Genomic DNA, 22016 nt, shown 5'->3' with positions numbered 1-22016 from the left:
TCTAAAATCAATGCTTTTTCTCCTATAGCACCTGTCCTTGGACAACATATCTACAGATATTAAGAATTTACGTGTGTGTGTCTGTGTGTGTGTGTGTGTGTGTGTGTGTGTGTGTGTGTGTGTGTGTGTGTGTGTAGCACAAATGGAAGTTTCAAATAAAACCACGGGTAAAAGAAGACTGCTTATCTACCAAACTACCAAAGTAGCAGCAGCAGATGTCATCTTAGTGGCCAGGAAGCAGAACCATGAGAATCATTTGTACCAAAGTGCTAGATGGCAGCCTATTATGATGATCTTAAAAAGAATTAGCATTTAGTCTGTTATTGCTGGACCCCAAGGAGTGACTAGATAAACAGGTGACAGTCTGTATCGTTCTCAGTGGCATCTAGTCCATGAACAGCCACTATATCTACCTAATGCCTATTGCGTCCACAGCAAGAAGTAGAATCTTTGAATGTGGAGGCCTAACCTGCTCAGTATTGTTCATAGACGTATGTGTAAACAAGGATATCATCTTTTAAATAAAACCAAGTAAAGCTCACTCATTGCTGTTTATTTCCTTTAGGTAATTTCCTATGCAGTGAAAAAGATAGGAAAAGAAAAAATATGCAACCAAATGAGATTTACAACATTTTAACTTAAAAAAAAAAATGTATCTAAGGAAAGATTCTCAATTAGTGTCTTTCAGTTTTCCATTCTCCTTAATTAAAAAGGATTAAAAGACCAGGTAAGGTGCCAGGTGAAGGACTCAGTAAACAGACTCTTTGAACTGAGCGGCAATTTAGAGTACTGATTTCAGAGGGCACCACTGTCCACGGATAGGAAAGCCAGACACCCCAGTCTTAACATGCTCCTTACCGCTCTTCCAGTTTCAGCTCCTGGAGTGCTTTTCGATCCTTCTGTTTTCTCTCCTGAACTGTCTCACCACAGTACTTCTGAAGTGCCATCAACAGGCTTCCTATAGGAGTGCTGAGGGGGAGGCAGAGGGAATGCTTAGGAGAAAGAGCTGTTAACCACGCGAAATATGAGTGTCTCTGCTAAGGTGTGAGCAGCACCAAACGAGCCACTTGGTCACTGACAGGTACAGGAACATTTGATAATTAAAGTGTCCTTGTCAAATAAAAAAATATTAAGATAATTTCCTTCCTGGTCTGAACAATAGGAAAAACAATCATTGCAACTTCCTAAATTTAACTGGTATAAAAACAACAGGTCTATAAATTGGCTCTGATTTTTATCATGAATGATAAATAAACCGGGAAAAAATATATTTATGACAAGTTCTAGTAAATAGCTTTATACTGAAGGTTTCTCAGAAATGAAATTAATACCAGGAATGGTGCCAGAGCCCCTTAAGGGACAAGAAATGTGGAGGGTATTGAGGGAAGGATGCTACTGGCTTTTGGGGCTGAAGCCGCCAAAACATCCTAAAATTCAAGAGTCTGGCACAACTGTCTCGCCCAGAATGCCAACAGTTATCCATTGAGAAACTGATTTAGATAATAATTATTACAGTAATGAAGAGGGTTTGGTTCATGTTTTCAAAGAGAAGTTTTTGACTCTGACACAACTTAAATTCCTTCTGGTTACAACTTAAGTTGTAACCACATTTTAGAAATTATTTTTGCTAGGTGGAAATGTTCATTGATGATGAATGGATAAAGAAAATGTGGTACTGTATATACAATGGAATATTATGCAGTCCTAAAAAGGAAGATCCTGTCACATGCTGCAACATGGATAAACCTTGAGGACATTATGCTAAGCGAAACAGGCCAGTTACAAAAGGACAAATATTATATGATTCCACTAATAAGAAGCACCTAGAGTAGTCAAAATCACAGAAACAGAAAGTACAAAGGTGGTTGCCAGAGGCTGTGGGGTGGGAGAAGGGAGAATTAGTGTTTAATGGGTACAGAGTTTCAGTTTTGCAAGGCGAAAAAGTTCTAGAGATCTGTTGCACAACAATGTGGATACAGTTAACATTACTGAACTGTACACTTAAAAGTGGTTAAGATGGTAATTTTTATGTTATGTGTTTTTTTTTACCTCAATAAAAAAATATTTTTGCGGCTAATTTCAGCAATTTTTCCCTTCAAACCAAGCTGGTATATTAACAATACAACAAAAACATCAGCAATAGATTATAATATGTTGAATTTTAAAACAATTTTTTAATTAAAAAAAAAAGAATCCATAAAGTTACAGTGTTTCCTCCCCAAAGTGGGGTAGAAAAAGGGAGGGTAAGGGAGAAAGAACTCTTCCATTCAGATAAATGCCAACTAATAAAAACAGAAGAAATGACAGAACTAGCAAATCAACACTTTGCAACTTTTACAATAACTGATTACATTAGGGATCATCAATGGATCATTGAAACCACTAGAAGAAAGACATCTGGAGAACGGGCTATTTACACAGTCTCACCCCACAGATTCCTTATTAAGCACAATGGGAAAAAGATACCTTTGCAGTGGAGAAATTTAGTAGATACCAAATGTGGTAGGCAGAATTCTAAAATAGCCCCCCAAAATTTCCTGCCCTAATTTCTCAACTATGAATATATGATGAAATATTATGCCCATGATTAAATTGTTACATGGCAAAATGGATTTTACAGATGTACTTAAGGTTACTGATCAGTTGAATTTGAGTTAATCAAAAAAGAGATTATCTGGGTGAACCCTTTGCAAGGAGAGAGTTTTTTCCAGTTGGTGGCAGAATGGAAGTCAGAGAGATTAAAAGTATGAGAAGGATTCCACATGCTGGTTGCTGGTTTGAACATGGAGGGGGCACGTGAGAAGGAATGTGGATGTCTCTAGGAACAAGGTGGTGCCAGCCAGCCAGCCAGCCAGGAAACGGGGACTTCAGGCCTACAGCCACAGGGTTCTGTCAACAACCTGAATTTTATAGAAACAAATTCTTCCCACAGAGCCTCCAGGTAAGAACCTGCCTGGCCAACACTTTGATTTTGGCCTTCTGAATACTAAGCAGAGAACCCATCTGAGCCTACCCAGACTTCTGACCTACAGAAAAGTGATATTGGGTTGGCCAAAAAGTTCATTTGCATTTTTCTGTAAGATGTTATGGAAAAACCCAAACAAACTTTTTGACCAACCCCATATAATAAATGCGTGGTGTCTGAAGCTTCTGAGTTTGTAGTGATTTGTTACACAGCAACAGAAAACTAATACACCAAGTTAACATCACTTACAATGGGTGACATAATATGTCTCTTGATGTGATACACTGAGAAGGACACAACCTCACCTATGTTGTATTCTTGGTGAAAATATTAAACCTAAATCTAATCATGAGGGGATAATCAAACAAAATTGAGACATATTCTGGGCGAAAAAAAGGCAGTGGAACTGTTTTAGCTTAAAGGAATCTAAAGAGACATAACAACGAAATGTAACAATTAGATCCTGGATTTTAAAAAATTATATATATTTTAAAAATCAAAAAAAAAAGTATATATATATGGCATTATTGTAATAACTGAGGAATTCTGAATATGGACCCTATCTTAAACAGTATTCAATCAATCAATGCTAAATTATTTATTGTGATAATTGTATTGTGATATCATTGGAGAATGTTCTTCATCCTGGGAAATACATGCTGATGTACTTAGGGCTGAAGAATTATGAGGTCTAAAATACTTCAAATGGTTTAACCAAAAGAAAAAAAAATAGAAAAGGAAATATACACATGTCCCACATATACACAGAGAGGTAGAAAACAAATATGGAAAAATGTTAACAACTGGTGAATCTAAGTAAAGGATTATATGGGTTATATGGGTGTTCAGTGTTCAATTCACTCAAGTTTTCTACAGGTTTGAAATGTTTCAAAGTAAAAAGTTGGAGAAGAAAATTCTTAAAGTTTATTAAACTAAACAAACAAAACCTAACCCCAAATTTTTTTATAGAATGTGCTTGTTAACTGTTTCTTATTCCTTTTTCCTGCTGCTTATAAGTACCTTTGCTCAAACCTCAAATAGTTTCAGGTGTTAGAGATATTTAAACAGTTTTTATCCGGTGAAAACTAGAAGTAAAATTAACAACTGGGGTACAATCAGAATTGGACAGTCCAAGCTACTGCTAATACAAGACTAGAGACCTTTTATAGGCTCTAAGTATTAAATTTGTTCTTTAGAAATGATTGCAATTTTTAACAGAGAAGGCATTAATGAAATTATACTAATTTAGAATCAAACCATGTTAACACTTACCCCAGCAAGGCTCCAATTATGCCACCAGCTACCAAGCCATGCAGGCCTAAGTTTATTCTAAAAAGACTTCCAGTGATAGCTATTTTAAAAGAAACAAACAAAGGGCAATATTAAATCATCTTTAAACACCAGAGTTCCATTTAAAAATGTTCCTCCATAAGAAGGACATAAATCTCCAAGTAAGCTTTTTGAACCCAACATAAATATACCACCACAACCTAGATTTCCTGAATCTAAAATGCCAATACAGCCAGCTTCTCATCCACTCTGCAGGTTCAAATGAAGAAACGTTCCTTTTACAAACAGAATTGCTCAGTCGGTTCTATGGACCCAGCCTCTTCTCATTCTGCTTCATTTTTGCCAACCTCGCCTTAAAAATCTGTTATTTCTTCACTTCCACCTCTTTCATTTCTTCCTTCTTTAAGGAAAGTTTTCCCCAAATAAATAACAAAACCTTCACTAGCCCCTGCAGTTCATGTCCTCCCCCAGCCTCTCCTTTCTGTACTGCTACGCTACACCTCTCAAGCAGGCCTGCAAGTGGGCAGTTGGCCTACAACGCCACCTGGTGGCCGGGGCATAGGTCCTCTTTCCTTCCCACTAAGACTGTACACCCAAGATGTCCATTCATTTTCCTCTTTCACTACGTACAACACGATGAATGACACTTCAGGTGGTAACAATTTTAAAATTAACATTTGAGGTTTATAATTCTTATTTAAGTACTACATATTCATTGTTTTAACTTTTCTAAATTAAAAAAAAAATTTCAAATGATGATATGAAGTTGTTTGTAATACCCTATTATTATTTTATAGACTATGCATTTAGAGCATCCAGCATACCCAGTTATCCAATTCTTTAACTTTTTTTTTTTTTTTTTAATATTTTGGCTGTGCTGAGCAGCATGTGGGATCATAGTTCCCCAACCAGGGATCAAAACCCACGCCCCCTACATTGGAAGTGCGGAGTCTTAACTGCTGGACCGCCAGGGAAGTCCCCGTCTTTTCTAAAATTTTAAATTAACAAGAACAAAAATCACCTTTAATTCCATTATCCAGAGACAGCAAAAAATCTGGTCTTTTTTTCTAGGCTTCTTATCCAAACAAAATATTTTTTAAAAACCTATTAGGGGGCTTCCCTGGTGGCGCAGTGGTTGAGAGTCTACCTGCCGATGCAGGGGACACGGGTTCGAGCCCTGGTCTGGGAGGATCCCGCATGCCGCGGAGCGGCTGGGCCCGTGAGCCACAATTGCTGAGCCTGCGCATCTGGAGCCTGTGCTCCGCAGCAGGAGAGGCCGCGATAGTGAGAGGCCCGTGCACCGCGATGAGGAGTGGCCCCCACTTGCCGCAACTGGAGAAAGCCCTCGCACAGAAGCGAAGACCCAACACAGCCATAAAATAAATAAATAAATAAATAAATAAATAAATAAATAAATAAACCCAAAAGTTAAAAAAAAAAAAGTGAGGCAATAAGTTAAAAAAAAAAAAAAAAAAACCTATTAGAATAGCCAAACTCTGGAACACTGACAACATCAAATGCTGGTGAGGATATGAAGCAATAGACACTTGCATTCATTCCTGGTGGGAATGCAGAATGGTAATGTTACTTTGGAAGACTGGTAGTTTCTTATGAAACTAACATACTCTTACTATACCATCCAGCAATGACATAAGAGTTGAAAACTTTTGTCTACAAATACCTGCACACAGGTGTTTATAGCAACTGTGTTCATAATCATCAAAACATGGAAGCAACCAAGATGTCCTCAACAGGTGATGGAAAAATAAACTGTGGTACATCCAGAAAAAGAACCTTATTCAGCGCTAAATAGAAATGAGCTATCAACTCATGAAAAGACATGGAGGAATCTTAAATGCATATTATTAAGTAAAAGAAGCCAATCCGAAAAAGCTACATATTGTATGATTCCAACTATACAACATTTTGGAAAAGGCAAAACTATGGAGATAGTTAAAAAGATCAATGGTTGCCAGGGGTTGAGGGTGGAGCATGGGGATCAACAGGCAGAGCACAGATTTTTAGGGGGGAAAATACTTTTTATGATACCATAATGGTGGACATATGTCATTATACATTTCCCCAAACCCATAGAATGTAAAACACCAAGTGTGAACCCTAAGGTAAAGAGGACTTTGGGTGATAATGTATCAATTTAGGTTCTTCAATTGTAACAAATGTACTGGGATGTTAATAGCCGGAGAGACTATGTGTATGCAGCAGGGAGGAGGTATATGGCAAATCTTTTATCTTCTGCCCAATTTTGCTGTGAACCTAAACTGCTCTAAAAAACTGTTTATTAAAAAGGGGGTCAGGGGCTTCCCTCGTGGCGCAGTGGCTGAGAATCTGCCTGCCAATGCAGGGGACACAGTTTCGAGCTCTGGTCTGGGAAGATCCTACATGCCTCGGAGCAACTAAACCCGTGCGCCACAACTACTGAGCCTGCACTCTGGAGCCCGTGAGCCACAACTACTGACCCCAGACGCCTAGAGCCCGTGCTCCACAAAAGAGAAGCCACAATGAGAAGTCCACGCACTGCAATGAAGAGTAGCCCCTGCTTGCCACAACTAGAGAAGGCCCGCGTGCAGCAATGAAGACTCAACGCAGCCAAAAATAAATAAATAAATAAATAAATAAATAAATTTATTAAAAAAGGGGGGTGGTGGAGGACGAGTGGTGGGGTTTAGAAACTGCCAGAAGCCAAACATAAAAAATGGAGTCACACTCTTTGTTACACAAGACCATATTTCTGTGAACAGTCTTTTTCAATCTGGATTTTTTTCTTTCTTTTTCTTGCCTGAATGCACTGGCTAAAGTCTCCAGTATAATGCTAAATACAAGTGTATTCATCTACTTGTCTTGTTCTCAATCTTAAGGAAATCATTCAGTCTTTCACCATTAAATATGATGTTAGCTGTTGTTCATAGATAATCTTTATCAAGTTAAAGAAGGTCCCTTTTAATCCTAGTTTGTTTTTATCATGAATGTTGGACTTTTGTCAAATGCGTTTTCAAACTAAACTTTAATTCCTTAAATAAGTTCCACTTGGTCATGGTTATAATCTTTATTCGTTGCTGGATTTGGTTACTAATATTTTGTTAAGGATTTTTGTGTATATACTCTTGAGGGATAGTGATCTGTAGTTTAGTTGTCTATCTTCATCTGGCTTTGGTATTAGGAAAATATTAATAGCCAGGGAAGCCATCTGGTCCTGGACTTTGTGAAAAGATTTTAATTAAATATTTAGTTTATCAATTTGTTATAGGGCTATAGGGATTTTCTATTTCTTCTTGAGCAAATTTTGGTAATTTGTATCTTTTTTTTTCCCCTTGGTCAGTCTTGCTAAAGGATTGTCTATTTTGTTGCTCTTTTCAAAGAACCAACTTCTGGTTTCATTGATTTTTCTCTTGATTTCATTGAGTGTCATTCTAATTCTATTATTTCCTTCTGCCTGCTTACTTTAGGTTTATTTTGCTCTTCATTTTCCAGTTTTTAAAGGTGGAAGCTTAGATTATTCATATGAGATCTTTCTTATTTTAATTTGACTACACTTCATAATTTTTTCTTTTTTTTTTTTCCGCACTGTGGCATGCGAGATCTTAGTTCCCTGACCAGGGATCGAACCTGCACCCCCTGCATTGGATGTGCGGAGTCTTAACCACTGGACCACCAGGGAAGTCCCTGCACCTCATAAATTTTAATATAATGTGCTTTCATTTTCATCCAGCTCAAAATATTTTAAATTTACCTTGTGATTACTCCTTGGTTTACTTATGAATGTGTTGTTTAATTTCCAAATATTTGTGATTTTCCCCCAATTTCTTTTTAGTTTAATTCCATTGAGGACAGAGAACATACTTTGTGAGATTTCAATCCTTTTAAATTTATTGAGACTTGTTTTATAGCCTTGCATATGGTCTAGCTTAGAGAATGTCCCCTGTGCACTTGAAAAGAATGAAAATCCTGCTATTGCTGGGTAGAGTGTTCTAGAGATGTTACTGTGTCATGTAGATTGATAAGTGTTCAAGTCTTCTATATCCTTGTTGATTTTCCCTCTAGTTGTTCTATCCATTATTAAAAGTGGAGTATTAAAGTCTCCAGCTACTGTAAAAGTCTCCGGCAACTGACTGAGTTGTCTATTTCTCCTCTCAATTCAAAGTGTTTGCTTCATGTATTTTGGAGCTCTGTTGTTAGATGCGTATGTTTCTAAATGTTGTATCTTCTTGGTGGATTGTCCTTTTTTTTTTTTTTCCTTTTAACATTATAAAATGTCCTTCTTTGTCTTCTAGCACTTTTGTCTTAAAGTCTATTTTGCCTGATACTAGTATAGTCACTAAAGCTCTTTTTCTTACTGTTTGCACAGTATATCTTTGTCCATCTTTTTATGTTCAACTAATTTGTTTCTTTAAACCTAAAATATGTCTCTTGTAGACAGCATATAGTTGGATCCTTTTTAAAATACAGTTGGACAATCCCTACTGATTGGAATGTTTAATCCATTCATGTTTTAATGTTTTTATTGATATGGTTAGATTTAGATCTGCCATTTTGCTATTTGTTTTCTATATTATCTAATTCCTTTTTGACCTTGTTACTATTTTTTAAAGTTACTATCTTATTATTTGCTTTAGGGATTATACTATGCATCTTATCACAGTCTACTTCAGATCAGTACTAATTCCAGTAAAATGTAGAAACATTGTTCTAATACAGTTCCACTCCTCTCCCTTCTTTGTGCTATTATTGTCATTTATGTTATGCATATATGTTTAAAAACAACAATACAATGTTATTATTTTACACAACCATATGTATTTTAATAGGGTTAAATGGTTGTGTAAAATAATAATAAAAACAGTTAAGAAAAGAAAGTGGAAACAACAGATTCACAAACTCTTTCAGATTAACCTATGTATTTACCATTTCTAGTAATTTTCATTTCTTCCTGTGGAGCCAAGTAACTATTTGGTGTCATTTCATTGCTTCAATATAAGTCCATTCCTTCCTCCTCTTTTGTGCTATTAACATAACACATAGCTTTAAATGTTATATGTCCAACACTTCAATTTTATTATTATGTAACTTTTTTAGATCAGTTAAGAGAAGAAAATATGTATTTATACTGCCTTCAAGAATTACTTATATAATTATCTTTATCAATGCTCTTCATGTAGAATCAAGTTACCATATGATATCACTTCCTTTCAGCCTGAAGAACTTCCTTTAATGTTTTTGTAAGGCGGGTCTGCTAGCAATGAATTCTCTTCGTTCATCTGCCAACGTCTTTTGCCTTTAATTTTGTAGGATGGTTTGCTAGATATAGAATTACTGATTGACAGTTTATTCCTTTCAGCACTTAGTCATTCTACTGCCTTCTGGCTTCCACTGTTCTGATGAGAAGTCAGCTGTTAATTTTATTGGGTATTCCAGTATGAGTTGTTTTTTTCTTGTTGCTTTCATGATTTTTCTCTATCTTTCAACAGTGTAACTACTATATGTCTAAGTGTGAATCTGTTCATGTTTATTCTTCTTGGAGTTTGTTGAGATTCTTGCATGTGTAGATTAATGTTTTTCATCAAACTTGGGAAGTCTGTGGCCATAATTTCCTAAAATACTTTTTCTTCCCTTTTCTTTCTTTCCTCTTCATTATCCATGGGTTAGTATTCTTGATTGTGTCCCATAGATCTCTGAGGCTCTGTTCATTTGTCTTCATTTTAAAAAATTCTGTCCTTGATAAAAGATAATCTATATTGATCTTCAAGATTACTGATTCTCTTATGCTCTCTCAAATCAGCTGTTGAGCGCCTCCTCTCCAGTGAATTTTTAATTTCCATTATTGTATTTATCAACTCCAGAATATTCATTTGATTCTTTTTTAAATAATTTCTATCTTTATTGATATTTTCTAGGTGAGTAATTGTCATCACACTTTTAATTCTTCTAAAATGGCTTGAAGTCTTTTGTCTGCTATGTCCAACATATGGCCTCTGTCAGAGACATACCCAATGACTGCTTCTTCTTAAGTCTCCTGTTTTTGTATATCGTGTGACATTTTGTGTGTGTGTGTGTGTGTGTGTGTGTGTGTGTGTGTGTGTGTGACATTTTTGTTGTTTTTGAAAACCAGGCATTTTAGGTAATAAATTATAGCAACACTGGAGTTGGAACATCTCCCTACCCAGGGGCACGGCTGTGGTTCTTTGCTTATGTAGTGATTTGCCTGTACCAATTCTGTGGAGTCTTTGTTTTTTGTTGTTGTTGTTTTTGTAGAGTGCAGCCACAGAAGTCTCTACTCAGTTTTTATTTTTATGTTTGGCTTCCTAGGAATCATACCAGCTTGGTAGTCAGTCAATGATTTGTCAGAGGTTGTGATTACACATCTTAAGCCAGTAAGCCTGCTACCTTTTGCCAGTGGATCTGTCTGTGGCTTGAAGAATGCACTCAAGGTTTAGGCAGTTTATAAATCCTTTCTGGCTTTTACTTTCTGTGTTCATGAGGCCTCACAATTAACCAAAGATAAGTAGTTTGCTAGGGCCCTTACCAGTCTCTCCTGAGTGTGCTTACACATACAGGTAACTTTCTGGAGTTCTGGGGATTAGTAAGATCTTACTAAAGTCCTCTTTGGCTTTCTTGTTCCCTGGACATCCCTGGTAAGATTCTGCCTCATCTGCCAGTCTATTGCTTGCCCCAAACAACATCAAAGCCTCAGGTTAGCTGTGTGATGCTGTCCTTCCTTAACTGTTTGCTATTGTTTTCAGCAACACCCTTAGGCATGGAATTTTCTGTGCTCTGCTCCATATCAAGTCAGTCACCTCAAACAGCAGAAGTGTTGTTCCTCCCAGCCTGCCCTGCCCTGCCCTGGTGGAACTTCTACACCATGGAGCTGGGTGTTAGGAGGTGGAACCAGCCCCAAGCTGAAACACTACAGACTACTCCCACTGTCCTTACTGAGATTCAGTAGAAATTCTTGAATAAATGCTTCTCAATTTGTTGTGTGCCTCTGGTCAATTCTCAGAATCTTTAAATGGTTGCTTTTGATAATTTTGTCCAGTTTTATTATTACTTTTGAGGGAGAGGATTTGCCAAGCTCCTTACTGAGGCATTCTGGATGTTGAATATACTTTTATGAATGTCCAGACCAATGCCAAATAATACTGGTGAGGGAAGACATCCTTACCTGAGTCTGACTTCAGGATAAATTAGTGTTATACCATTAATTTTTTTTAAATTAATTAATTTATTTATTTATTTTTGGCTGTGTTGGGTCTTCGTTTCTGTGTGAGGGCTTTCTCTAGTTGTGGCAAGTGGGGGCCACTCTTCATCGCGGTGCGAGGGCCTCTCACTATCGCGGCCTCTCCTGTTGCGGAGCACAAGCTCCAGACGTGCAGGCTCAGTAGTTGTGGCTCACGGGCTTAGTTGCTCCGCGGCACGTGGGATCTTCCCAGACCAGGGCTCGAACCCGTGTCCCCTGCATTGGCAGGCAGATTCTCAACCACTGCGCCACCAGGGAAGCCCTATACCATTAATTTTAATGTTGGTTGCTGGTTTGAGATAAAAATATATATTGTATCAGATATATTTTTCTATTTTTATTTTACTAATATTTACATTCAATCAAGAAACCTTTATTCTACCCTGCTATATGTTAAACAATTGTGAAATAAAAGGCAAACACTTTCTCTGAATTCAAGTAAGTCGTCTAGTAGGGAAGCAAAACAAGTAAACAGCTACAACATAGTGTTATAAATGTTTTGATAGAACTGTTTACAGTGAACTGTGAGAACACAGGGGAAAGGTACCTAAGATAGGAAAATGTGAGCTAGGAGAACCCTCTAGGGAAGCTGAAGCTGACAGATGAAGTGAAACTTGAAAGACAGGTTAAGTATAGAGCTGAATGAAATTAGTTGTGGGAGTTGGAAGGTGGATTCAAGCAAGAATTCTTGTAAAGCAAGAATATGCTGGGTTTGAGAAATCCAAGTAGATTATAAGTTTTGGGCAAGAGTGGTGCATGGAGGTCAGGTCAAGAATTGACACTAGAGTGATGGGAAACAATGGAAGAATCTGAAGCAGAAAAGTGTTAAAATCTTATTCATATTTCAAAAAAGTCAGATAACAGTAGAGGTGAAGCAAACCAAGATTAGAAACAGGGAAGACCTGTAGTAGCAGTGGGAACAAAGAGCAGGTGAGAGTCCATATATATTTAAGGAATAAGACCGATAGAACTAGGGCTTCCCTGGTGGCACAGTGGTTAAGAATCAGCCTGCCAATGCAGGGGACACAGGTTCAATCCCTGGTCTGGGAAGATCCCACATGACGGGGAGAAACTAAGCCCGTGTGCCACAACTACTGAGCCTGTGCTCTAGAGCCTGCGAGCCACAACTATTGAGCTCACGTGCCACAACTACAGACGCCCACACACCTAGAACCCACGCTCAACAAGAGAAGCCACTGCAATGAAGCCCGCTCACTGCAACTAGAGAAAGCCCGCGCACAGCAACGTAGACCCAACACAGCCAAAAATAAATAAATAAAATAAATAAATTTTTTATAAAAAAAAAAGACTGATAGAACTAGAAGTCTGGAAAGGGGAAATAAAGGGCAGAACCACATCATTAACTGATTTCCAGTTTTGGAATTTAACAGATGACAGAGAACATGTAACAGGAGTAAATTTGCAAGTAGGGGCAGAAAGACAAGAGTTTGGTTCGGATATAGGCACTTGAGCCTACAGAATATCCATGTAAAAATGTTCACAAGTTAAAACAGGGCAAGTTCTAGCTGCTACAATGCTATTAATGCCTATTTCTAGTTTTATATTTTTAAATGTTTTCATTAAAATGTTAAGCTCAAATTACGTATATGTGCGTTTGCCTGTGTGTGTATACATAGAGAAAGAAAGAGTGCACCCAAAATAAAAGAGAGCACAAGTGATAAAGCAAATGGGCTAAAATGTTAACAATAACTGGGAATTCCCTGGTGGTCCAGTGGTTAGGACTCTGTGCTTTCACTGCCGAGGATCCAGGTTCATTCCCTGATCGGGGAACTAAGATCCTGCAAGCCATGCAGCTGGGTGGGGGGGTGGGGGGGTGGGGGGGTGGGGGTGGAGTTAAAAAAAATGTTAATAACTAATATCAGTACTAAAGGGTATTGCTCATGGTGTCCCTTGTATTTTACTTTTGCAACTTTCCATAAGCTTGAAGTTATTTCCAAATAAAAAGTAAAAAACTGTTATGTGCAGTATATGTATGTTTTTGTATGTGAGAGAATGTACATGAATTAGTGAGTGTTTGCATGTATATGCAGTAAACTTCATTTACATTTCTGGAAATGTACTGGATTTGTACTGGAAATGTAACGAAAATGTTCAACACTTCTTTTTTTTTTGAAACATTCATTTTAAAGAGGGCATTATCTACCAGAGGCAGAGAGCTTTAAAATAAAATCCAATCTCTTACCATGAAAAATCTGGCTCCTTTATACTTCACCTTACCAATCTCATCTCAAGCCATTCTTTCCCTTATTCACTATGTTCCAGTCATATCATACTGCATTTGAGAAACCTTAGAGCCTTCACCCTTGACGTTCTCCCTGCCTAGGCTACTCTTCGTTGCAAGCCTTGCTCCTTCCCATTCTTCAGGTATCAGCTTAAATGTCACCTCCTTAGAAAGGTCTTCTCCAGTGTGGTACTGGCACAAAAACAGAAATATAGATAAATGGAACAGGATAGAAAGCCCAGAGATAAACTCACACACATAGAGTCACCTTATCTTTGATAAAGGAGGCAAGAATATACAGTGGAGATAAGACAGCCTCTTCAATAAGTGGTGCTGGGGAAACTGGACAGCTACATGTAAAAGAATGAAATTAGAACACTCCCTAACACCATACACAAAAATAAACTCAAAATGGATTAAAGACCTAAATGTAAGGCCAGACACTATCAAACTCTTTGGGGAAAACATAGGCAGAACACTCCATGACATAAATCACAGCAAGATCCTTTTTGACCTACCTCCTAGAGAAATGGAAATAAAAACAAAAATAAACAAATAGGACCTAATGAAACTTAAAAGCTTTTGCACAGCAAAGGAAACCAAAAACAAGACGAAAAGACAACCCTCAGAATGGGAGAAAATATTTGCAAATGAATCATTGGACAAAGGATTAATCTCCAAAATATACAAGCAGCTCATGCAGCTCAATATCAAAAAAACAAACAACCCAATCCAAAAATGGGCAGAGACCTAAATAGACATCTCTCCAAAGAAGATATACAGATTGCCAACAAACACATGAAAGGATGCTCAACATCACTAATCATTAGAGAAATGCAAATCAAAACTACAATGAGGTATCACCTCACACTGGTCAGAACGGCCATCATCAAAAAATCTACAAACAATAAATGCTGGAGAGGGTGTGGAGAAAAAGGGACCCCTCTTGCACTGTTGGTGGGAATGTAAATTGATACAGCTACTATTGAGAATAGTATGGAGGTTCCTTAAAAAACTGAAAATAGAACAACCATACGACCCAGCAATCCCACTACTGGGCATATACCCTGAGAAAACCATAATTCAAAAAGAGTCATATACCACAATGTTCATTGCAGCTCTATTTACAATAGCCAGGACATGAAAGCAACCTAAGTGTCCATCGACAGATGAATGGATAAAGAAGATGTGGCACATATATACAATGGAATATTACTCAGCCATAAAAAGAAACTAAATTGAGTTATTTGTAGTGAGGTGGATGGACCCAGAGACTATCATACAGAGTGAAGTAAATCAGAAAGAGAAAAACAAATACCATATGCTAACACATATGTATGGAATCTAAAAAAAAAAAAAAGGTTCTGAAGAACCTAGGGGCAGGACAGGAATAAAGACACAGACATAGAGAATGGACTTGAGGACACTGGGAGGGGAAGGGTAAGCTGGGATGAAGTGAGACAGTGGCATGGACATATATACACTATCAAATGTAAAATAGCTAGCTAGTGGGAAGCAGCTGCATAGCACAGGGAGATCAGCTCGGTGCTTTGTGGCCACCTAGAGGGGTGGGATAGGGAGGGTGGGAGGGAGACGCAAGAGGGAGGAGATATGGGGATGTATGTATATGTATAGCTGATTCATTTTGTTATACAGCAGAACTAACACACCATTGTAAAGCAATTATACTCCAATAAAGATGTTTAAAAAAAAAAAAGAAGAAAGGTCTTCTCGATCACCCTGTCCACATTAGATCCCCCTGCCCCACCTATTTGTTACTTTCTATCTTAGCAACGTGTTTTTTCCCATCCACATTAGATGATAAAACTCACTGAAGGCAAAGACCTTATCTGTTTTGTTCAACAAGTACACCAAGGACCAAGCACAACGTTTTCCATACATTTTGCATGAATGTTGAATGAGATGTGATGAGAAGCCAACCAAAGAATTCAGTAGCCATGACTTATAAGTCCTTACATATTTCCTAAACCATATTTGAGATTGAAAAATGTAAACAAAACAAAAATGTCTTACCTCCTGCAATGACAAAATGGCTTAGGGCATTTTTATTTCGGTACACATTTAGACCAGTGTTCACTGTACTGAGAAGAAGGGAGGAGGAGGAAAACATAATTTAAAGCATATCTCATTTACCTTCTTGACTGTAACTTTCACTAAAGTGATACGTATTAGTTTAGAAGAGCCTACTATGTCAATCCCTGGTGCTAGTCTAGGCTCCTTCAGTGTGTTTCAGATTGCTAATATGCCAATAAGCAACAGAACGTAAAGAAGAGTTCTGCAGAATTCCTCTGACTTAGCAACCCTGCATCTATTTTGATATTAGCTGGCAGACCTTCATCCATGCATACAAAAGTACAACTGAACCAATCTTTTAGGTAAATAGATAACAGTTCTTAAGAAAAAGGTATCATGAATCACTTTTATATGGGCGTTCAAATTTTATAATTCCACTGCTCAAAATATGTGCTCCTAAAAGAATACCCAAGACCGTTCATCACAATTCAGAGAACTTACTTGAATATAGTTACAAACATGGCCGTTCTCCAACTCCAGCGCCAGCCGTACCGGATGAAGCCTCGTGTGGCAGCACGATGTGCAGATTGCTAAAGTTAATAAAGAGGCTGTGAGGTTCTGAGACACCTTGACACTTTCCCTACTTTAAAAATGTGGTGGAGGAATGTCAGCTAGGCATTAAGTAGGGAGACCTAAACACATAGAAACAATAGGAAAATGTCTAGAAATATCATTCTTTAAGTACTGAAACTTAAGTGAAAATGCCATGTACATCGTATTCTATCAGGAGGTGTAAAAGGAACTAAGAGATGCAGTGTCAAACAAGTAATCCATCAATTAAGTAGCAACTAAGAATCTATATAACAAACACTATGACAGACCTAAAATCAGTATTAGACATACTTTTTTTCAAGAAATTGTGGGGAAAAGAAAAACACAAAATAAAGAAGCAGCACAGAGTAAACTGTAAAGGGTAAGGATTAAAGTAATACAGATGTGCAGGAAAGGAGGAAAGGAAGAAAAAAAAAACTTAATCTTTACTGACCACCTTCTATGTAAAAATTGTTAACATATTACCTCATTTAATCTTTACATTTTCTTCAAGCAGATGTTTTAGTTTTAACTAAAACATAGAGAGGAAGTTTTTCTCAGCCAATAAGGAATAAAGTCAGAACTGGAAGTTAGGTTGTCTGTTTCCACAACTCATTTTCACTAGACCACAATGAAGCAAGTCTGGCATAATATCATGAGGGTGAAGCCAAGATTTTTAAAGAATGTGACAGAATCCCTAAGTGTACTCTTAACTACTATATGATATTGGGCAAGTCAAAACCTCTCTGAAAGGTATATCAGTGCAAACTCATGGGTTTTAATAAATGGGTAGATAAATATAGAAATAGATATAGAAATGTGCATGAATGTGTATATAAGTCACACACACATACATACACATACACATTTCCTAACTCTGCCTAGAGCCTAGAAGCCATGATACCTCAGTAGCAGTGAGCATACCTAGCACTAGAACTTGGTTTTTAAATACCATTTTCAAAGAAACTATAGCTCCTTGGTGAAATGGGCTTATGCCAGGGCTGGTGCTTAAAAAGTAAAAGATGGACCAGAAACACCCTGCTGTGCCTTTTAGAAAGTAAAGGCGTGCTCAAAGAGTAATGGGGACATATCAAAAGGACACAGGAGCTAGCGTTAAGGTGCTCCAATGGTCCAAATCCAGGCCAATTTGAGTATCAAAATAAATGATGATAATGGATTATAAAACTACAGAATAAAATAAGAATCCATGAGCCCACACTGAATAAATAAATTATAAATAGACAAATAAATAAATAGAGGGAAAGTGAAAGCTCTTCCTTACAGTAGAATACTAACCAATAAATATAAATGGAATGATGGAATTAGAAAATGGCCATTTGGCAACCACCACAGTAATAACTGCTTTAGGCAAAAATCAGCATTGAATACTAAAACTAGAGGCTAGAAATTTGATGAAAAATAGGATGCTGGCATAGTCTCAAAGTAGCTAATAAGTATTCATAAGACACTTATTAATTACAAAGAGAAAAAAACAGTAATTTTACAGCGGATAAACCTGGCAGGGACCATCTTAACCAAGTGACTAAAGTAAGCATAACCAGTTGAGGGACAAATAGATATCTTGTGCTTCTTATCCTTACTTACTGAGGAATACAACATCAGTTCTAGGGTATTCCTGCGAAAACACATAAGTGAAATCTAATCACAAGAAAACATCAAACATCCAAGCTGAGGGACATTCTATAAAATAAATGGACCATGGTCTTAAAAAATACCGAAGTCATGAAAGTCAAAGAACAACAGAAAAATTGTTCCAGATTAAAGGAGACTGACTATAGAGAGGCATGACAGGCAAATGCAACACCTGATCCAGTACTAGATCCCGGACCAGAAAAAAAATTTTTTAATGAATTGTTTACTTTTAAAATAAATTATATTAGTGGGACAACTAGCAAAATTTACATAAAGTTCATAGGTAAGATAACAGTACTCTGTAAGTGTTAATGTCTTGCTCTGCATAATAATATTGTGGTTATGTAAGAAAATGTCTTTGTTTTTAGGAAATGCATGCTGAAGCACTCATTGTGTCTATAATTTACTCCCAAGCAGTTCACAACAATATAATAGTATGCCTTATACAGAGAGAGAATAAGAAAGCAAATGTCGTAAAATTTTAACATTTGGAGAATCTGATTGAAAGGTATACAGGAATTCTTTGTATAGTCAGCCCTCTGTATCCTCAGATTTGGAACCTGAGGATGTGGAATCATGAATATGGGGGGTCTATGGTACTGTGCCTTTTTATACAAAAGACTTGAGCATTTTCAGGTTTTGGTATCCGCAGGAGTCCTTGGATCCCAATCCCCCTTGGATACTGTGGGACACTGGTACTACTTTTGCAACTTCTAAGTCTGACACAATTTCAAAAAAAACCCCTCAAAAAACAAGTGGTGATCAGTTCTGAAGATAAGAAAAGTGGTCTGAGGAGGCTTGTGTATGCACTTTAGCATTAGTACTTCCATTGTTGTCAAGTACAGACTTTGTTTCCTGAACCTTCTCAACCCTACCACCTAACTAGATGACTAAGTGTAAAAGGAACAGCTAAACTGGCGTGCCCTCAAATACTATTAGAACACCAGTACATACCACTGCATCAAGCTGGTTGTGGTAAATTTCTGCTTGGCTCTGCTCAATATAGTGCTGTTTAGCATGAATAAAAGCTGGTATACCCCCATATGCCCAGCCAATGATGCCTGCTGAAATTGCCGCCTTGTAAATATCCTGAAGTTCTTTTGACGTTCTCTGCTGTTCACTAAAACATCAAAAAGACAGTGTTGTTTGGGATTAGTTTATGCACACTGCTCTCTTCAAAAGACAGTATGATCAGAATTATCCTAAATGCTAAAAGGGCTACTTTTCATGATGGGCAGAACCAGTTAAATCTTCTGATGAATTAAATAATTATATTACAAGTAGCTCAAATCTCAGCCAAAACTAATCTCTGTTTTCAGAAATTAAGCTAGTGGTTATTCTTGGGAAGGCAGTGACAGGGAAGGGGCACCAGGGGGAGATTCTGGGATGCTGTTAACAGTCTTGGGGCTGCATACACAGCTACGTTTGGTTTGTGAAAAGTCACTGACTGGTATACTTATGTACATTTTTCTAGGTGCATACTATACTCCAATAAAAAGGTTTTTTTTTAAGGTTATTTTATTTGATGACTATTACAGCTCTACTATATCCCTGTAAACAGAAAGAATTTGTGAACTGGATGTACAGATCAATATTTCCCTTTTTGAATTTTTAGATAACTTTTGGAAATTACACAAGCTTATGAGATTTTAGGACAACATAGGCCAGAATGAATTCCTAGATGTAAAAAAAAAAAACCAAAACTTTATCTTTCTGAGTATTTAATTTTTATGGCTCAGATGGGCCTGTACTATTAAAGACCATTGAATAAGAAAGCTCACTATGCAGTGGGCAACACAGACAAATCTAAAATAACAGGGAAAAACTACCATTTCATCCAATCTATTACTCTCAAAAGCATAAGAAACCAGAACCCATACTGGAGCTTCCAAGATGTCCTCTGGAAATTGCTCTAAGAAATAGCTAAGTTTGTAAGTGTAAGTTTGTAAGTGTTCAGTTACTATAAATAATGGCCCTCGTACATAAGTAAACTACTAAATGTTAATTTTTTACATTACTAACTTGCTTTCTTCAGAGGCTGTACAAGTGTTTAATTCTAATTGCCAATAACAACCACTACATTGTTGAAATCAGAATCAGTAAGTTTTTATAGTTCCTGCATATACAAGAGAGAAACCTAAATAAAATCTCTTAGGAAACTAATTCCTCTTTCAAGAGGAAAAACTGCTATAAGCTGAACTTTATATTTTATCTTTTATAATGAATAAGGACCAAAAACATTTACATAAAAACTGGTAGAACTCAGAAAAGAGTAAATGTAAAAGAGCTTAAGATTTAACAAGCCAGGAAATGCATATGCTTTCCTCTTTCTCATCCTCTGAAAAATTCCATGACATAGGTGATATTTTTCTTCATTTTATCGATAGACGCTCTAAGAAGTTACATGATTGGCCCTAAGAGCTAATGAACGGTGAACAAACAAGGCACAGGACCTGGCCTATAAGTAACAGCAATGGGGTTGTGGTTCTGGTTCTGTCATCCACTGCTAAGTGACCTGCAGCCAGAACACAACCGCTCTGAACCTAGGTTTCCTCACCCATGACATGGAAGGGAGAATGAAAGTCACACTAAATTATCTTCCAAATCTCTTTCAGCTCATCATTCTGTTGTTTATAAAGCTGATCAAAACAACACTTTCCTGTTGTGTACTACACAGGATCGTTCACAGGTATCTCAAATTTTGGAACGACCAATGAGAAGGGCGGCCTCGGTATCTTTAAAATGAGATGATGAAACTAAATAAAGTAATTAAATACAATTCCACCAGCTCCCCTGCCCTACCTCAGCAACATAATAAAACTTAAATGTTAATTTATCCACTTGATAACACAGTGTAGTATATGGTAAAGTACTTCATGAGAGGACTAACTTTTCACCAGTAAGTGATGAATTTTTTAAAAAATGATGAAATTAACTAATTATCCTGAGGTTTCCATTAAAGTTAGTTCAAAGGCTTATTTATTCTTTATTGTGAAACATCCTTATTTGTGAATCCAGCTAATATCTTTTCTTTTATAAACTGATAACAGTTGTTACTATTTTTTATATATTCCTTATTGGCAGAATAAAAATTTTACAACTCTCTGTTATCTCTCCAACCTCCACTTTTATGGCGAGGAGGAGGGCTGCTGTTCATGAAAATTTGGGATCAAGTGAAACATGAAAAAGAATACTGGAGTGGAGTCCTGCAGATGTTGGTTCTAGGATCACTAAGTAGCTTGGTTCAATTCTTCTAATCTGTAAAATCGGGGGATTACGCTAAAACTATAGTCCCTAAAACTCCTAAAAGCTCTGACTTTCAGTTAGTCTCACCCTTACCACCTGAAAACCGGTCTGTCAATCAACAGAACTACCAAACGGCAATGTTAGGATACAAACTTGGAATACAAATATTAGAACCCTAAGTCCCGTAAAAATAAATCCCACCACCCTGGGGTCCTTCGCCCTAGATGACCCAGGCAGCAGGTCACCTCCTTCGCAGCCCCTCCCCACAGACAGTAGGCACTTTTACTCTTTGACAAACAGCTCTCGGAGGCGGTCCCATCCGGATTCCGGGTATTGGGGTTCTGGGACGTGGGAAGGCAGCTTCTGGTCTTCCACAAGAGCCTTGGGATCGGCGGCCACAGCTTCGGCAGCAAAGACCCGAGGGAAAGGACTCAGCGCCCTGCAGAGGAAGCTCCGGGGCGCCGGCGGCCGCACCTCCATGGCCCTCTGCGAACCTGCCGACAGACACTCGCTTGGGCGCTCAGGGAGCCAAGGCCTCCCGGAGGCGCCGTGGGAGAAGAAAGAGGATAACTGCAAGAAGGAGTGGACGAGTACCCGTACACTAGGCCTGAGCTAATTCGCGGCCGTACCCGCCGCCACACCGCTTGACAGACTTCCCTTCAGTGCCGGACCTCACTTTGGAGGACCTTCGACACACGAGACAGGAAGTCCCGCCCCAACGAGGGCAAAAGCCAAAAGAGGAGCAA

The 22016-nt window shown here is 37.8% G+C and overlaps 1 protein-coding gene and 1 long non-coding RNA gene across 3 annotated transcripts in view; both read right to left on the bottom strand.

The window, feature by feature from the left end:
• TIMMDC1 (translocase of inner mitochondrial membrane domain containing 1) overlaps positions 1-22016 on the bottom strand; it is a 25165-nt gene extending 3149 nt beyond the window's left edge. The window contains exons 1-6 of one of the 2 annotated variants that reach the window (XM_082394990.1): positions 21557-22016; positions 18979-19144; positions 16282-16370; positions 15781-15848; positions 4238-4316; positions 859-969 (exon numbers count right to left, since the gene is read on the bottom strand). In XM_082394990.1, the coding sequence (XP_082251116.1) occupies positions 859-969; positions 4238-4316; positions 15781-15848; positions 16282-16370; positions 18979-19144; positions 21557-21750 (707 nt within the window). In that variant the 5' untranslated portion in view covers positions 21751-22016. Of the gene's footprint in view, positions 1-858; positions 970-4237; positions 4317-15780; positions 15849-16281; positions 16371-18978; positions 19145-21515 lie in introns of both variants that reach the window. The other variant, XM_082394991.1, reaches the window with a different exon arrangement.
• LOC309630150 lies at positions 5122-15774 on the bottom strand. The gene is made up of 2 exons (XR_014245456.1): positions 5733-15774; positions 5122-5359 (listed from the first exon to the last, which is right to left on the bottom strand). It is a non-coding gene; the product is annotated as an uncharacterized lncRNA (long non-coding RNA).

Source organism: Balaenoptera borealis, assembly GCF_965194805.1.
Source record: "Balaenoptera borealis genome assembly, chromosome: 5".
NCBI classification, from domain to species: Eukaryota; Metazoa; Chordata; class Mammalia; order Artiodactyla; family Balaenopteridae; genus Balaenoptera; species Balaenoptera borealis.
The sequence above is the reverse complement of the archived record's forward strand: the minus strand, read 5'-3'. Positions and strand labels throughout refer to the sequence as shown.